General features: G+C 34.2%; 1 protein-coding gene across 4 annotated transcripts in view; it reads right to left on the bottom strand.

The window, feature by feature from the left end:
* The window catches only part of LOC129646355 (sodium channel protein type 1 subunit alpha), a 219,152-nt gene that overhangs the window by 10,703 nt on the left and 191,114 nt on the right, over positions 1-17,335 (bottom strand). For 3 of the 4 annotated variants that reach the window (XM_055572374.1, XM_055572375.1, XM_055572377.1), the window contains 6 exons: positions 17,208-17,328; positions 16,318-16,472; positions 14,455-14,628; positions 10,280-10,402; positions 2,961-3,242; positions 628-681 (listed from right to left, as the gene is read on the bottom strand). In XM_055572374.1, the coding sequence (XP_055428349.1) occupies positions 628-681; positions 2,961-3,242; positions 10,280-10,402; positions 14,455-14,628; positions 16,318-16,472; positions 17,208-17,328 (909 nt within the window). The remainder of the gene's footprint in view (positions 1-627; positions 682-2,960; positions 3,243-10,279; positions 10,403-14,454; positions 14,629-16,317; positions 16,473-17,207; positions 17,329-17,335) is intronic. The other variant, XM_055572376.1, reaches the window with a different exon arrangement.

Genomic DNA, 17,335 nt, shown 5'->3' with positions numbered 1-17,335 from the left:
CAGGAGACACAGGTTCATTTCCTGGGTCAGGAAGATCCCCTGGAGAAGAGAAGGGCAACCACTCCAATATTCTTGCCTGGAGAATCCCATGGACAGAGGAGCCTGGGGGGCTACAGTCCATAGGGTCACAAAGAGTCAGACACGACTGAAGTGACTGAGCACAGTGTATCATCACATAAAGGAATGGATTTTAAAGTGACTGTTACAGAAATCTTACACTGCCTAGACAACATCCTTTACTTGTCCAATATGGAGGGTAAACTACGGATAGCAATCATATATTTCTTCACATTTGTTTTATCATGCCAAAATTATTAATGAGTATGTAATTGATAGATTGAAAGGAAACAAAATAGAAAAATAGTCAATAGAAGGATATTTGTTAGTTGTTAAATATATGACTGTGTTACTTTAGTTGCACTTCTGTTTTGATATATCTTAGTAAGATTTCTGATAAATACTGCTATATGCGTGCATACTACTGCTATACTTGAGTACTGAATCATACTTTTTCTTTTTAAAAAATCATTGTAAAATCATTCCATGTAGCTGCTATGCTCTGTTAAATTATTTTTAATGTCTAATCAAAATTGTGAAAAGACTTAGAAAAATGTAAAGAATACTTACATTTCTGGAATCAACTGCTGCATACATTATATCCATCCATCCCTTAAATGTGGCCTATTAAAAAAGACATGCATGTTTTATTTTGGGGTAAAAGTAATTCAGACCCGATGTTTAATAAATATCCTTACTGATACATTTCTTTAAAAGGAACATTTTAAAAAGACATCTCAAAACAAATTTTACATGGATTTTGGACCAACAATATCTCAGTAAGTCTCTTCATTTCTAGACCATATAATGAATAGATTGGTCCTTTGATATCTCCTCCTGCTTGACAACCAACTGACAGATACTTTTCAGTTCTTTAGTTAATGGAATCATGCAGTTTAAAGTGCTGTCAAGATTTGGTGGAATACTTTTAGAAAGTCTTACAAATGCCAACACATTTAGCAATGTTCATAGCAGCAAAACAACTACATCTTAGACCTGATGATCATCCACTAAAACCTATCTACAGGGTGATCAAAGTGACTGAAAGCTTACAATTTCTCTTGATTGTAACACTCTAAAGATCATACAGGTATCCAAAAAGTCAGTTGCAGCTGACATTTTAAGAATTTTGAAGCATAACATCAGAAATAATCCTATCTTCCACTTTCTTTTCTGCAATTTTTGAAGAGAGTGAGTTAATTTGGGTAAGAAAAGTGAAAATAGTACAGTAGACACTTGGTATTCCAAGTGTAATCATTTATAGTAACTTGATACTTGTTCTAGAATATGAGTTTTGAACACTATGGACCTGAGAGGATTATTCCTTAGTCAGAAAGTCTATCAAAAAGCTTTTAGCATCTGTATCTTAACACATCTTTGTTTTTGTAACACTAACACTTATGAAGTGGTAGATGTCATGGGAAGAAAGTCAAGTATGGGTGCTTGCGATGGCAATGAAGAAAAAGTAAAGACTCTTAGCTAGAAAATAGAACTTATTTGTCTATCAAAGAGGGAAATTTTGAATGTGTCAATGGCTGAGGTCAATGACAGAACAAGTTCATTATATACTAAGTACAAAAGCAGTAAAAGGTGATTCAAGGAACCATTTCAATGAATTGCTAACCAACAGAGAGATGATTCTGTATATATAGCCAAGTGTAAATCAGTACTCTGGTAGCAGAATTTATTTACTGGCTTTGTGCAGCATCTTTACCCTAGCATTTTAAGGGATTGCTTGAAATTTTCAATTTTTCTTTCTCAATTTTATGGAGGAAGTGATATATATTAGTGATATTTACAAGTGTGGTTATCAGTTAAGGGTTAGGGTAAGTGCCCAAGGAAATACCATCATGTGTCTACTATAATATTCAAAGAAATCATACTTGTCCAAATATTAAAAATCTCTATTTTAATTCCATGAACGTTTAGAATAAGTCAGAAACATCTACAAGAGAAGTAAGAATTTCTAACAAGAAGGTAGAGAGAACTTGCAAAAGAGCCATAGTACTCTGAAAGAGATGCAGGAGGATTTTGATCAGTGCAAGCTTGTTTGCTTGCTTAATCTCCTGGTTGAACAGTTGGAAACACAACCCTGGTAAAATAAAATAGATTTCTGCCCTAAGGACTATAGAACCACAGGAAAAAATTTATGCAGGTTTTTTATTTTAAATATGAGTTTTCAGTGGCCAAAATAGAACAGTATTTTTACAATGTTTTTCAAATACTCTGGACTCTTTTTATCCACTGCTTTGTAATGCAGCTGCAGTCAGAAGCTGCATCAAATGAAAATGTTCAAGAGGCCACCATCTTTTATATTTTTATCCATTGTGAATGGTTTTTCAGTCTTAGAGACCCAGTAGTGAAAACATCAATATTTAGAGAAAAAAAAGACTTCCATAATTGTACTAAAGGCCATTTGCGATGGGATAACAGCTGCTTGTGTTTCATTTCTGTTTCTGAGTTCTACCTGGTATTATTCCATTTCACTATGAGGAGCTAATCCTAAAGCCTAAATATCATTCCCCAATCTTCAATCCAAATGATATAACTCAGTAGCAATTAATTCTCACCAATTTGTTACAATCCAATCAGGTGTGTTTAGGGCGTGTGTTTGAGGGGAGGGGGTGATCCATCAGTGAACCAAGCTTTCCAATTGCAATAGGAAAAATATTAGCAAATTTGTTGATTTAGTCATCAACTTGTTCATATGAGAAACTGTGTCTGCACTGTTTAAATATACTGACATTTCCACCCATCTGGGCTCATAAACTTGTACTAATAAATCAAAATTAGAAAAAAGGATATATAAATTTTCTTCTTAGTACTACACAACAGCTGTATGTCATCACTTTGTTATTATTCCAGACAATAAACACATTTCAGAGAAAAGAGTGTTCACTTACAACTTGAAGCAAAGAGAGATACCCAAATCCTACATTATCAAAGTTTACTTTCACATTTTTCCATCGGGCAGTCTCATTTCTTTCTATTAGTATTAGGCAATCAGAATGATTATTCACTTCGCTGATGTCAAACATGTCACCAGTTGTGGTGTTAACACAGTGGTAGAATTTGCCAGCAAACAAATTTACGCCCATGATGCTGAAAATTAGCCAGAATATAAGACAAACCAGAAGTACATTCATGATGGATGGAATTGCTCCTAAAAGGGCATTCACAACCACCTAATACACAAATGGAAAAAAAGAAAAGTCAGAATTCTTGTTGGTTAAAAGAAAAAACATTATCCCCCTAGTAATCTTTAGTGATTCTATTTTTTTAAAATATCAAGACTATTCTAAGATATTTAAAAGCAAAATAAAGTCTTAAAATGAAATATATTCTTTCATAAGCATACATTTAGAGAAATGAATATAGATAATATAACAAAGATAAAAAGTTTTTTAAAAGAGAGGAGAAAGTACTAAAAGGTTAAAGGGAAAACAAAAGCAGAGGAATTTGCTGCCAGATGAAGCCATAAAATTTGTTTATTAGAAAAAGAGAAGTGAGAAATCCTACCAGAGAAGATTAACTCATTAAACAAAGCAATATATTAAAGAATGAAACTAAAATATTGGGGCAAGAGTTGATTTGATTGACTGATATATTTTAATAAACTAAAAAAATTCAGGTGTATAAATATAAAAATATTATTAAATACCTAAATAATTTTGTCCTTAATTATTCATGCATCACTATGACTAATAATAATTTTTGCATAAGAAGCAAGACAATTTAGCATCATGTATTTCATTAGATCATCACATAGCTTATTTCAAGCTCCAGTCATATCAGTTGTTTCATTTACTGAGTTTAATTTGATAAACTTATTTTAAATGAAACATAGTAGAAATCAGTTTCTTAGGAAAATAAGAAAAGGAGAGATGCCATATTTGGGGTGATAGTGCCCAAATCTGATGTGGTTACATCAAGTTCTGTGCTAAATAATTATCTACCTTTTTTTTTTTTAATGGAAGCATTTTTGCCCTTTTTATCTTTATTCCTGGACCATAAGTTAAAAATCTGTGTTTTATTTAGCAACACTGTAGGGATGACTGTCTTTGCTTCCTTCTCTATAGTTCCCTTTGGAGATACACATGAATAGCTAAGAGAGAAAGACAGGCCCTAATATGCTCCTAAGTGGCAGATGATGCCTCAGACTTGAACATTCATAGCTAAATTGAATTCTACCTGTGTACTTCGATCATTCTTGATCTAAAAGAAACAACAGGCATCAAAATATCTTCTACCTGCCATTTGATACCAATGTGTTTTTAGAAAAAATTTTTAATTGTCTGAAAACAAGAATAGATGAGGCAATTCCTTATGCTTCTGAGGTGTGTTTAAAGTCTATCAAGAACTCTAGGCCTTCTGGAATTATAATACAGTGTGATAAGTGGGCCAAAGGAAGTAAAAACCATTAATGACAAAGAGGGGAATGAGAATGAAACAATGAAGTCAGCTGAGTTATCTAGGCAGATCCAGATGATGTGAGCTATGAAAGCCTACCAAGCTGACACATGGCCCCTCACCTTATCTCATGTGGCCATCTGTATTAATACAATTGAATGAATAAGTCTTTATTTTATACTTCACTTTAAATGTGTGGATACACTTAGATTTCTTTGGATTCAAGATTTGAAAGCTAAAATCAAGTTTTTATTCCTCTCCTTTTTCAAATATTTTGCCTACCATCCAGATTAAAAAGCTGCTTCTACTTTGTATACACAAAGCACACATTAAAATAAGCTTTTATTTTAAAACCTACACCAGCCAGCTTAGGTCATGAGCAGAACACTGATTACCTATACCTATTTCTTGAATTGTTTTCATATCCATCTGCAGGTCTCACATTTTTCTTCAAAACCTTTCTCACCTTTCTCACTTCTCCATCTTCACGATCGCCATCTAGTTCTGACATCTGTTACTACCAACTTGTACTACTGTCTTCCAATTGTCTCTTTCTTTTAATTCATGTAAGATGAATTTTCTTCAACTCTCATTTAAAGTTATTTAATGACTTTGCACTGATTATCAAATATTTGCCTTACCTTGATGTTCAAATCACTCCTCAATCTACATGTCTAGTTTTAACTTCACTAGCTACCTAGCCTTCACGCCAATCCAACTAATGCAGTCACCATATGCTAATAACATTACCAGAGAATTGAGACACCATTTCCTCTGAAATTCCTTGTCCAATTCCTCCCCTTCTGAAACACTTATCTTCTCACTAGCTGTATTTCAAGCAGTACTTTTGGCATGCAGCCTCACTTCTGTTCAGTTTAGCCTCCAAGATAGAGATGTTTCCTCTTTTGAATTCAAAAATCAGAATTCTAGTACTGGACAGGACTATAGAGATACTTTACTACTGCATTCTCATTTGGCAAATGAGAAAAATGAGCTAAGCCAGCTTCAGTTCAGAATGTAGACTATGAGTGGCATCTAGTGCTTCTTCCACCCCACTGCACTGATTGTCCCTAGAGTTGCTCCTACTTATCTGCTACCTAGACTGCTCTGCACTAGAGTTAATTGCATTCCCGTAATTTTGACAGATGGTAGGCTTTTTCTTTACTTCAGATAAAAAAATATATTTGTGAATTCTCCAAGGCTTTGAGTACTTTGAATATAGGACTATAAAAATGGTGATTGAATGAATGAAGTAAAGGTTAGCTTAGCATTTATTGATCAAAACAAATTTTAAATGTTATTTCTAGATATAGGAATGAGAATAAAGAACTGTACACAAAAGATATGGGGTTAGCTAATAAGTCTGAGGGGTTTCCTTTGAAACTGGGGATTAGATTTGCATTCAAATTAACTATGTAATACATGACACAAGCAAATGCTCTGCAGTAGCATGTTTCAAGATACATCTACAATGTTTGCATACATTTGGTACAGAGAAAAGGTTTATTTTTTATAAAATAAGAGGACTTACTCTACAGAGACCCATCTATTCTTAAAATTTCATTACATTAGACAATGAAGGATGTGAGAAAGGACTCACATCCCAAGAGCCCCAAGCCCTCTCTTGGTTCAGCAGAGAGAGAGGTGTGTTAATTCCTTTCTGGCTCCAGGGAACTGCAGTAATTCGTTTCCAGGTGGTGAAGGCACTAGGCAGAACTGGACTAATCAACTGGAAAGAATAGATTGAGGTTTCAGGCTGCATCAAAGAGGTGTAGAAGAAAGGAACTATCTTAACGAATTAACACTAGAGGTGCTTCTCCTCACAACCATTTTGCACAGCATCATCCTATAGAATTTCTGTATTTTAGCACAACTCACTGTTATAGAAACTGTCTCTGGTTCGTTATCTCCTTCTTAAGTAAATCAACACAAAGCGAGAAATTGACAATTAAAAATGCAAATTAATGTTGGGAATTTTGATACTTGCAGAAATGTCCTCTTGCCTAAATAAATTGCCTTTGAACTTCAAATCAATACTACTCGTGGATTCTACTGCTCCTTTAATCAAAATACTGAAAAGACTGTGAATAAAAATCAAAAGTAGGCAAAGTAGAAGTCACCCCTTTTAAAGTATGAAGAAAAGTATAAAATCTTTTAAAAACCTAATGTCTTCATTTGTGTTGTGGTATTTACTTAAGGTAATTATTATTGAGAGATAAGATATATCAATTATCCAAACAAAAATTCTAACTTTTTCTCTCCCTCAGAAATAACTATCATCCTTGCACATTATCCCAAACTTTAAGAATCAACAAAATGTGGGGCTTTCCAGGTAGCTCACTGGTTAAGAACCTGCCTGCTAATGCAGGAAAAACAGGAGATGTGGGTTTGATCCCTGGGTGGGGAAGATTCCCTGGAAGAGGAAATGACGACCCACGCCAGTATTCTTGCCTGGGAAATCCCATGGACAGAGGAGACTAGTGAGCTACAGTCCACGGGCTCGCAAAGAGCCAGACACCACTGAGCACAGCACAGCGCTAGCAGATGCATTTTTATCTAGGCGTTCACTGTGCTGTCTTCTCAGACACTAAGAGGTTAGCTGGGAGTGATGTATTCTATGAAGTCAGTCTATGCATTAAATACTATCTTAATACACATGATATTTTATTTCTAGGTGGGTGTTCTTGTCTGTATAATTCAAATAAGTGGATCCTTTTAAATTTACTTTTCCTATTTAAAACACAAATCACATTTGCTCAGTCAACTCTATCTTAATATGTTTTTGTTTTTTTGCATTTGGAAAATAACCCCTATAAACTTACACTTAATAAAACATGAGAATGATCACACAATCAATTCCAGTCTATGACACCTGGGATTTTTACACTCCAGCATTTGCTCACACAGATCAATAAGGCAAGAAGCCATGGTTGGTAACTTGATATTAATTTTCAGGACTCAGACCAATGTAGAAAATAGCAAGGGTCCTTTTAAATGACTCAAAGAGCATCATTCAACTTGACAAGTTAAAATTTTTATTCAACCATTCTGAACCAGGGTCCCCCCCATCACCAATCAGATAGATAATCTCCCCATAAATGGATAACTTGATATATACACATCTAATCAGATTCAGTGAAACTTAATAAGGATATCAACAACTGGGCTTCAAATCCACAGAGGGTAAATTCACAAAAGGTATTTTTCTCAAAAGAAAAGTTAAGGCAATTGAAAATAGGGGATTAGAATGTAAATATTGTATTTTTTTACTGTGGTACAATGGTACCCCTCCCAACCCCTCCCTCATCCCACTACACAAAGTCACAGTGAAAGGATGAAAGGAAGCAAAAGGGGTAATACAGTACCCATAATAAAGGGCTGAGGGGCGGAACCAGCGCTCCACCCCATCCAAGTTGGAGCAAGATTATCCTATACAAAATAGAAATATATAGTTTGTTATTAGTTAGAAATCTGATATGACAGAACAATTGGTGTTACTTTTTGTATATGATGCTCTCTGTCTGTTTCCCTATCAATCAAGACTTGAGTTCTTTTGAAAAAAAAAAAGAAGATATTTAAGATTTCCTAGATAAGGAAATTGAAAATACAAAATGTATTTTACTCAAGTTATTCATGACATCAATTCACTCAGTTCAATTTTACAAGTTGAAAAATTTGGACTGGAAATTTGAAATACAATAAATGTTTCAAAGCTGTCAGCCAGAAATGTGCATAAAACATGCAAAACATAAAGGGCAAAGTGATGATAATTTATTTCTCACTTTCTAACTTCTTATCAAGCACTATACAACATGCTTTACTTGGTAATATTGCATTAAAGCACATGCTTTGAAAAAGCAAGAAAACAACGAAAATAAAATGAGTCTGATTTACGCTTTGACATAGCCATTGTGATTTTATGCTACTAGGGAAAAGAATAAAATGAGAGTTTCTGAATATATTCAAAGCTCACTTCTAAATTATAATCATCATTATTTCCATCCTTACCAGCATATATGTTTATATTTTTAACAAAGTCAAAAATTCCAAACACCAGAAACAAACACACACAAATAGAATCAATAATCAGGTTACTTTGTCTTTACAATGCCAAATACATGTTGAAACCATCAGCCATTTTAGGGTTGTATACATGCTGTCATTATGAGGCAAGAACTATATATTCATAAATGTGATAATTTAAATGATGAGTTCATCTCCTATCAGTATCTATAATGAGTTTGTGTTTTTCAAACTTCAAGTTTCAAAAACTGGCCTCCCCTACAGCATAGAAAACATTATTGATCAAAATTATAGAGAAGGTCCTTTCTATAAAAATTAAAGGTCCACAGGGCCAGTATTGTTTCGGAAGGTGTTAAATATGAATGTCTGGCCTTTGGATTCATGGATTTAATCAACTTATAAAAGGTCAAACCTGAAATAATAATAAGAGCCTCAAATCTTTAGAACTGTCCAGATTTCAGAAAACTTTTCAAATGTGCATGCATGCTAAGTGGCTTCAGTCATACTCAAATCTTTGCGACCCTATGGACTTGTAGCCCATCAGGCTCATCTGTCCATGGGGATTCTCCAGGCAACAATAGTGGATGGGTTGCCACTCCCTTCTCCAGGGGATCTTCCCAACCCAGGGATTGAACCCAGGTCTTAAGTCTCCTGCATTGGCAGTTGAGTTCTTTACCAGGAGCACCACCTGGGAAGCCCCTTTTCAAATGTGCTGCTGCTGCTGCTGCTAAGTCACTTCAGTCGTGTCTGACTCTGTGTGACCCCATAGACAGCAGCCCACCAGGCTCCCCTGTCCCTGGGATTCTCCAATGTGACTTCCAATCAAATGTTTTTAAAAAACAAAAAAATCCTTTCAAGTAGAATATATAAAAATGATATTTTTCTCTATTTTAAGTGAAAAGTAAACTTTATTTTCACATATCCTGAAGAGAATTTCAGTAACATTTTAGTAAAAATGTGAGGATCTCATAAGACTGGTGGCTCAGATGGCAAAGAGTCTACCTGCAATGCAGACCTGGGTTCTATCCCTGGGTTCAGAAGATCCCCTGGAGAAGGGAATGGCAACCCACTCCTGTATTCTTGCCTGAAGAATCTCATGGGCAGAGGAGTCTCACAGGCTGCAGTCCATAAGGTCACACAGATTTGGACATGACTAAATCAACTTAGCACTTATATATAATCTTAAAGTTGATATTACTGTTTATATAAATTAAGATTAATACAGTTACAGGTTGAGGTTATATTAATATAACTTTTTGAAAACTGAAATTCAGTTAACTTTTAATATCTACCCTTGAACATTTAAATAAGGCTAACTTTGGCATTGTACAGACAAAATTTTGACAACTTAAATTTTTTTCTTTTATATTTAGGCATGATTCATATTATTTTCAGTAAAACTCATTGAACAAGTTTAGACCCTCACAAATGAGAACCACATGATGTAGGATTTATTTTAGTTGATTATTATCATCATCATCACGACACATAGTACTTTAATATTGCATCTGCTTTTTTGTGTACAGGTTTGCAAGGAAACTCCCAAAATGGATTAAGAAATAAAGTCATTTTGATAAATGAGCATAGCAGATAAATGATATTACATCATTTCAAAGGAGGCCTAAGTTCTCTTGCATATCACCTAGAAGTAAATATGCAACAGATAAAAAGATAAAGTAGCAATTTTGCAAGGATTTGCCATTCCTTTTGCATGCATGAGTTTTCCTTTTTTAAAATTTAGTTTAATTTTGGCTATATACAATACTTCATGTTCTTTCATGGTTCTTACCCTCATCCCTTCAAATCGTGATAAGGCTCTTAGAGGTCTCAGAGCTCTTAGTGTCCTGAGAGATTTGATGGCACCAAGTTCTGAGTACCCCAAGGCATTTGCTGTTAAACTGACCAATGAAACCTGAAAGCATACAAAAATAAATGAATAAAGATAGAATTATTGCCATTCAATATGTAGTCTTCTATAACACAATTATAATTTATTACAATTTTATTTTATTGAAGTATGGTGGCTCAGATGGCAAAGAATCTACCTGTAATGAAGGAGACCTGGGTTTTAGCCCTGGGTTGGGAAGATCCCCTGGAGACTGGAATAGCTACCCAGTCCAGTATTGCCTGGAGAATTCCGTGGACAGAGGAGCCTGGCAGGCTACAGTCCATGATTACAAAGAGTCAGAAAAGAGTGAGTGACTAACACTTCCACACATAGTTGAATGGAAATGTTGTAACAATTAACAGTTTTTATTTATAATTATTCAGAAGATAAATGCTTACATGTTTTTAGAAAACCACTTAAAATTTTAAGGAAATAGTTTTAGTTTGATACAAAGAAAGTAGCTTTCCTGATGGTATGTAAAACTAGTTAAATAAAAAACAATAAATGTCATGTGATTTATTAATCCCTCCAGTAGTTAGAAAACCTAAATAAAAACTGATTTTCAAAAGGAAGAAAGCCAGGTATAAGAAAATGTCATTGATCATCCTTCCTTTATTAAGTTGCTGCTGAATTTAGAGATTGGCCAATGGCTAGTAATAAAATGTAAAAACTGCGATTGTATCAGAAAAGGCAAGCAATCGCTCAGTTGTGTCTGACTCTTTACAATCCCATGGATTGTAGTCTACCAGGCTTCTCAGTCCATGGGATTTTCCAGGCAAGAGTACTGGAATGGGTTGCCATTTCCTTCTCCAGGGGATCTTCCTGACCCAGGGATTGAACCCAGGTCTTCTGCATTACAGGTAGATGCTTACCCTCTGAGCCAGCAGGGAAGCCCAGTAATAAAATGTAAAAACTGAGATTGTATCAGAAAAGGCAAGCAATCTCTATCCTGTTTTGGTTGGTATTTTCAATTAATGATAATTGATACCCTCAGAAATTAATGCACTAAGTCACATTGTTTTGAGGTTGATTTTTTGACAGTGATTTTTTTGGTGTCTTGCTAATACTTTGTGTTTTCACTTGCCTAAAGTTTATTTCTATATAAATAATGTAACTTAAAACTAATTTCATCATGAAATTTACTAAAATTTTTAATATTAATTTAGAGCCTCCTGTCATGGTACTTGACCCCAAATGGCTAGTCAATATTTATTAAATAAACTAAATTTCAGTTGCCTGAAATATGCAATAACTAAGAAATAAAATTTTAGGTGTCTAATTCTTTAAATAAAGACCAAAACTCTGTATCCAAATAGAATTTCTTTGGTTTGAGAATAGAATATTGGATCGTTTCAAATAAACTAAACACTATTTTTGCAAAATTATCTATATTTTAGTGTATTAAGTTGGCGCTTTTTACTTTACTTGAGATGTGGTATAATTCCTTTTGTCTTTTTTTTAGAGTGATACACTGATCCTTAATAAATAATTAAAATAGAACCTTGAAAAATGAAAGTATTATTGTTGCAAAACTACAAAATTCTATATAGAATTATTTTCCTAAACTATTTTGGAAATGGCTATTAAAAACCAACTTACAATAACAAAATCATTATTCTTCCACTAAAAGTTCAGACATTTAATAAGTATAATAAAGAAAAATAAAGCTTAGAAATTTTCAAAAAGTTTAAATTACATTTAGATTTAAAGCCTAATTTGAAAGTTTTTGAGGAGTTCAAATATGAAATAACTTCTAGTGTTTGAAATATCAATAGCAGAAACTTTTTTCTCTTTGTGAAATGCTGAAGCAATTATTCATTTGAGGTTTCTTTTTTTAATTGAAGTATAGTTGATTTCAGTATTCTATTAGTTTCAAGTTTACAACATAGTAGCTCAAAATCTTTATAGATTATATTCCATTTAAAGTTATTATAAGTATAGGCTACATTCCCTGTGCTATACAATATATCTTTGTGAGTGACTTACTTTATACATAGTGGCTTGTACCTCTTTATCCTCTACCCCATCTCACCCCTCCCCCATTCTCTCTCCTCTCTGGTAACCACTAACTTGTTCTCTACAGCTGTGACATCTGTTTCTATTTTGTTATATTCACTAGTTTGCTTTATTTTGTAGATTTCACATTTAAGTGATAACATACAGCACTTGTCTAACTTATTTCACTAAGCATAACAGATTCCAGGTCTATTCACGTTGTTACATATAGCAAAAATCTCATTCTTTTTTGTGGCTGAGTAGTGTTCTATTTGGGAGAAGGCAATGGCACCCCACTCCAGTACTCTTGCCTGGAAAATCCCATGGACGGAGGAGCCTGGTGGGCTGCAGTCCATGGGGTCCCTAGGAGTCGGACACGACTGAATGACTTCACTTTGACTTTTCACTTTCATGCATTGGAGAAGGAAGTGGCAACCCACTCCAGTGTTCTTGCCTGGAGAATCCCAGGGACGGGGGAGCCTGGTGGGCTGCCGTCTATGGGGTCGCACAGAGTCGGACACCACTGAAGCGACTTAGCAGTAGCAGTATTCTATTTAGCAGTATTATAAACCTTCCTTATCAATTCATCTCTTGCTGGATACTTAAGCTGCCTCCACATCTTGGTGATTGTAAATAATACTGCTATGAACATTGGGGTGCATGTACCTTTTTAAATTAATGTTTTCATTTTCTCCGGATCTATACCCAGGAGTGGAATTGCTGGGTCATATGGTAGTTCTGTTTTTAGTTTTTTGCAGAACCTCCATTCTGTTTGCTACAGTGACTGCACCAATCTACATTCCCACCAACAGTGTACAAGTTGTTCCCTTTTCTCCACATTTTTTATTTGTGGCCCTTTTGATGATAGCCTGACAGGTGTGAGGTCATATCTCTTTGTGGTTTTGATCTTCATTTCCCTGATGATTAGTGATACTGAGCATCTTTTCATGTTCCTGTTGGCCATATGGATTTCCTCTTTGGAAAAATGTCTATTCACTTCTTCTGCCCATTTTCTAATTGGGATGTTTGCTTTTTGATGTTGAGTTGTATGAGCTATTTATGTATGTAGAATATGAGCGACTTATCACTCTTTTGAGGGTTTTTTTTCCCCTAATTTACTAATTTCATAGTAACATTAAGCTTTTCAAATAGTTCTGGATTTGCCTCTGTTCAATAGAATTAAAGAGATATTGCATGGCTCTTAGTTCTACAAATACTTTCCATAAGAAAATTGAGTAGTTCTGCTGGATTATCATTTTAGGAGAATAAAATGCCTATGAAGTCTGTGGTATTTTGAAAATACATTTTTAAAGCTGAAAATATGCCAAACATAAAGCATGATGTTTGCCTTTAACAAATCTCAAAGACAGCTACTTGCTTTGGGCCGATGAAGTATTAATTGTTGAATACACCAACTCTGTGAAGGGCTGTTGGTATATTATGTGCTTGCCGTAAATCTAGTTATATTCTAGAGTAAGTCCCATCACTGCATGAAGTAGAGTTTTTGCACTATTCCCCATACATCTTACTTTCTATAATTTAGTTATAAGCTATATAATCTACTCTTTAAAAATATCCTTTATGAAAATCAAAAATAATTTTTTAAAAATTAACGGTAGCTTCCACCATCATCACTGGTTTGTTTATGTACTGAGTGCCTCTAACTCTTATGTACTAATATGATCATTTTATCGTGTCAGGAGCCAAGTAACTTAGTGGCATACAAAATCAGTGGTGGGGCTGGGATTCAAACTCAACTCTGTTTGAATCATAATATTAATAAAAGTAACTTAAACATCATATCCTATTTCACCATTCTCTCTACAAACTTCTGATGTTTTTCCCCCAGCTTTTTATCTTAGATAACCACCATAAATCCCATCCTCTCAATGCTAAATCAGTACTAAATTAGCTTATTTATTACAAAAACTACACTATTATTCAGTGAATTAGTTTAGTGTCTATTTAAGTAGCATATCCTGTCAACATAACAGAGTGATCAAAGATTCACTGTTTTGAAATTAGTTTATAAATAAGACAAATTACCTTGAATGAAAGACAAAAATATGGAGGATACTTACATCAACAATTAAGAAGTCTAGCCAACACCAGGCATTGGTGAAATATGTTTGATAGCCATACGCCACCCATTTTAGAAGCATTTCCAGAATGAAAATGTAAGTGAAAACTTTGTCAGCATATTCCAACATTGTTTTGATTGTCTTTCGCTGGTCAATATATATATCCTCAAATGCCTATAAAGAAAAGTTATGCATTTTAGTTTTCTGAAACTTTTATGCTACAGCTATTATAGGCTGTTTTCCCTGATTACATAGTTTTTCCTGATTTTCATATACATAAAATAACATTTCATTGGAATAGGAGGGTAGAGGAAAAGTAGCTATTGATTTTTTTTTCTCTTTCTTTCAAAGATCTTTTAATGAATCAGGAGAAAAGTTATGCTCTCTATTGATCTAACTAAAAGGAAGAAATAAAAGCATAAGTCTAAGGAATTAAAGTGACTTGTTCAGGAAATAGTTCTTGATGTCACGTCTTGATGCTGGTATCCCAACTTGAAGTTATTTATTCTCTTTGTTTCATATCTTTTGCCTCCTCCTGTTAGCCTCTTTATTTTTTCCACAGAAAGGAGTTGAAGAAATAAAAAGGCTTATATTTTTCATAAAGCAGAAATTATAATTGATCAATACATCACCTAATTTTACTATATAGTTGAGTTCATTTGTCCCCTTCATTTTGTTGACAGTTTATGTTTATCAGCAAAGATATGGTGTAATAAAGATGGTAGGATGAAATTCCTTCTCATTTAGACTATAATATGTATTCTTCTTCTAATATGAACCTCAATCATACTTTATATCTAAGTCTATATTCATTTAAATGGTGAAAAAAACTATTTCTTATCTAAAGTAGCATGTAGATAAAATTTGTTTCATCAGAGAAATATGCAGAAAAATATAGGCCTGTGCTAGAATTATGCATTTTTAAGTTAAATAAACCTAAGTTATTGTGTTTCGGTTAAGTACTGTATCGTCTTTCCATCTCTGTCTGTCTACATCTATTTTATGGCTTAAGTAGTCTATTTGTGTTAGCATTTTCTTAAAGTGCTATCTATGTGCTATACTTTACATTTTTGTACATGATTTTTATATAAATAGAAATTGATTCTGATGAAATGAACACCTTTATATAGAGAGAAACCAATCCTTAAATGATTACTTAGGCACACTGCCCAATATTTATTGTTACCAATATTCACTGGTTTTGGAGTAACAAGAGAACACTGGATGCATTTCAAAAGGGACAGAGAAGCAGTCCCTAAGGACTTATCAACTGTCCATAAGGAGATAATAATAATATAATTCATAAATAAAATTCATCAGAACATAGAAATTATATTAATATATATACCCAACCACAGGACTTTCTTTAACTACTCTGTATTATCATGCTTACTTTGTTGTTAAAATATGAATAATTAAATACTCATGTCCTTTGGTTATCATGAATAAATTAGAGGGACAAATTTTCTTTATTACTTAATAATAAATGAAAATTAATAACTAGTTAATTAGAAATGTGTGTATACATAATAAAAATAAATGCAGAGCTGCATAGTTATACACTGTCTATAGTCTGAAGATATGAAGTGGTGTTACTAAAAGTGCCCTGGAGATAGGTAGAACGATATGAGTGGATGGGTGGGTGGATGGATGGACATAGTGATGTATGCATGTTTAAGGAAGAAGTCATAAATAGAGATAACAGTTCTGGGGTTATCAAACAGAGATTAACAGCTGATTCCATGGAAATGGAAATAGCTCCACTGGATAGTAAAAGAATGCAACAGAAAGGATTAATAAGTCGTCAGTATTAGGCGATTCTAAAACTTAGTATTATGGCACTTTTGCTTAATATTCACTCACCAGTGCACCACTACTAAGGAGAATCATGAAAACAATGAAGGTCTCAAACCAGTTATGTTCAACTATTCGGAAACACGTTCTTCTCAGATTCCACCACTGTTTTCCTCTCCCTTCTTCCACACTGATTTGACAACATTTGAATCTTTGCACACAGCCTGCAAATATAATGTTCAAACAGGAGCAGATAAATAACTTCTCCTGCTTCAGTGATACCCTTTGGCATGTTCTGGATTCATTTTCTCATGACTATTGCCATCTCCATCTTGCTGGGCTAACTGTAAGCCTATGGTAGTAGGAACACATGCATTAGCAATGTGAAATTGTGAAAACTATTCAGCCCCTGATTTCCCTGGGAAACACTAATCATGGAGAAAACAGAGCAGTAAGTATGGACTTATTGTCCGTGCTGCACCAGACTCAACTAGGCGCTGTGCGGGGCCAGGAATAGGGCAGCGCTTATTTCCCGTTCCCCCCAAGTATTGGAAACTGCTGTTTTCATGGAAAAAATATGCTTGCAATTCATTTGATAATAATATAAAAATTATTTTTAAAGCAAATGTTGTGTATGAGAATTTTGACTAATGTTTAAGAGGCTGACTTCCTGCAAAATCACCATTTTATCTGAAAAATTATAAATTAGTCATTCATTCTGACTACATTAAATGATCTTTTCTCCATGTTCATGGTGCCTTACACATGGCAGGTATAACCAAAATATAATGAGAGATTTTACATATGTTAGCTTATTAGAAGTAATTAAAATAGATTGACTACAATGTACTACTCTATTCTGAGTTGTCCATTTTGGATGATCAACAGCTTTAAAAAAAGAAAATAAAAAACAACTGCACTCTATAAATGTAAGGTTAACACGAAGGTCATTTTTTTACCTTCAGTAAAACAGGCTTCAGGTTCAAGGGTTTCCTCGGGTTCCACTACAGGCTGTTCCTCGGCAGGTGCTCCAATGTCTACAGTGCTACCTTCAGATGAACTGCTGCTTTCATTAAGCTTCTGACCA

Source organism: Bubalus kerabau, chromosome 3 (assembly GCF_029407905.1).
Source record: "Bubalus kerabau isolate K-KA32 ecotype Philippines breed swamp buffalo chromosome 3, PCC_UOA_SB_1v2, whole genome shotgun sequence".
NCBI lineage: Eukaryota > Metazoa > Chordata > Mammalia > Artiodactyla > Bovidae > Bubalus > Bubalus kerabau.
This window is presented reverse-complemented; position numbering and strand designations above follow the sequence as displayed.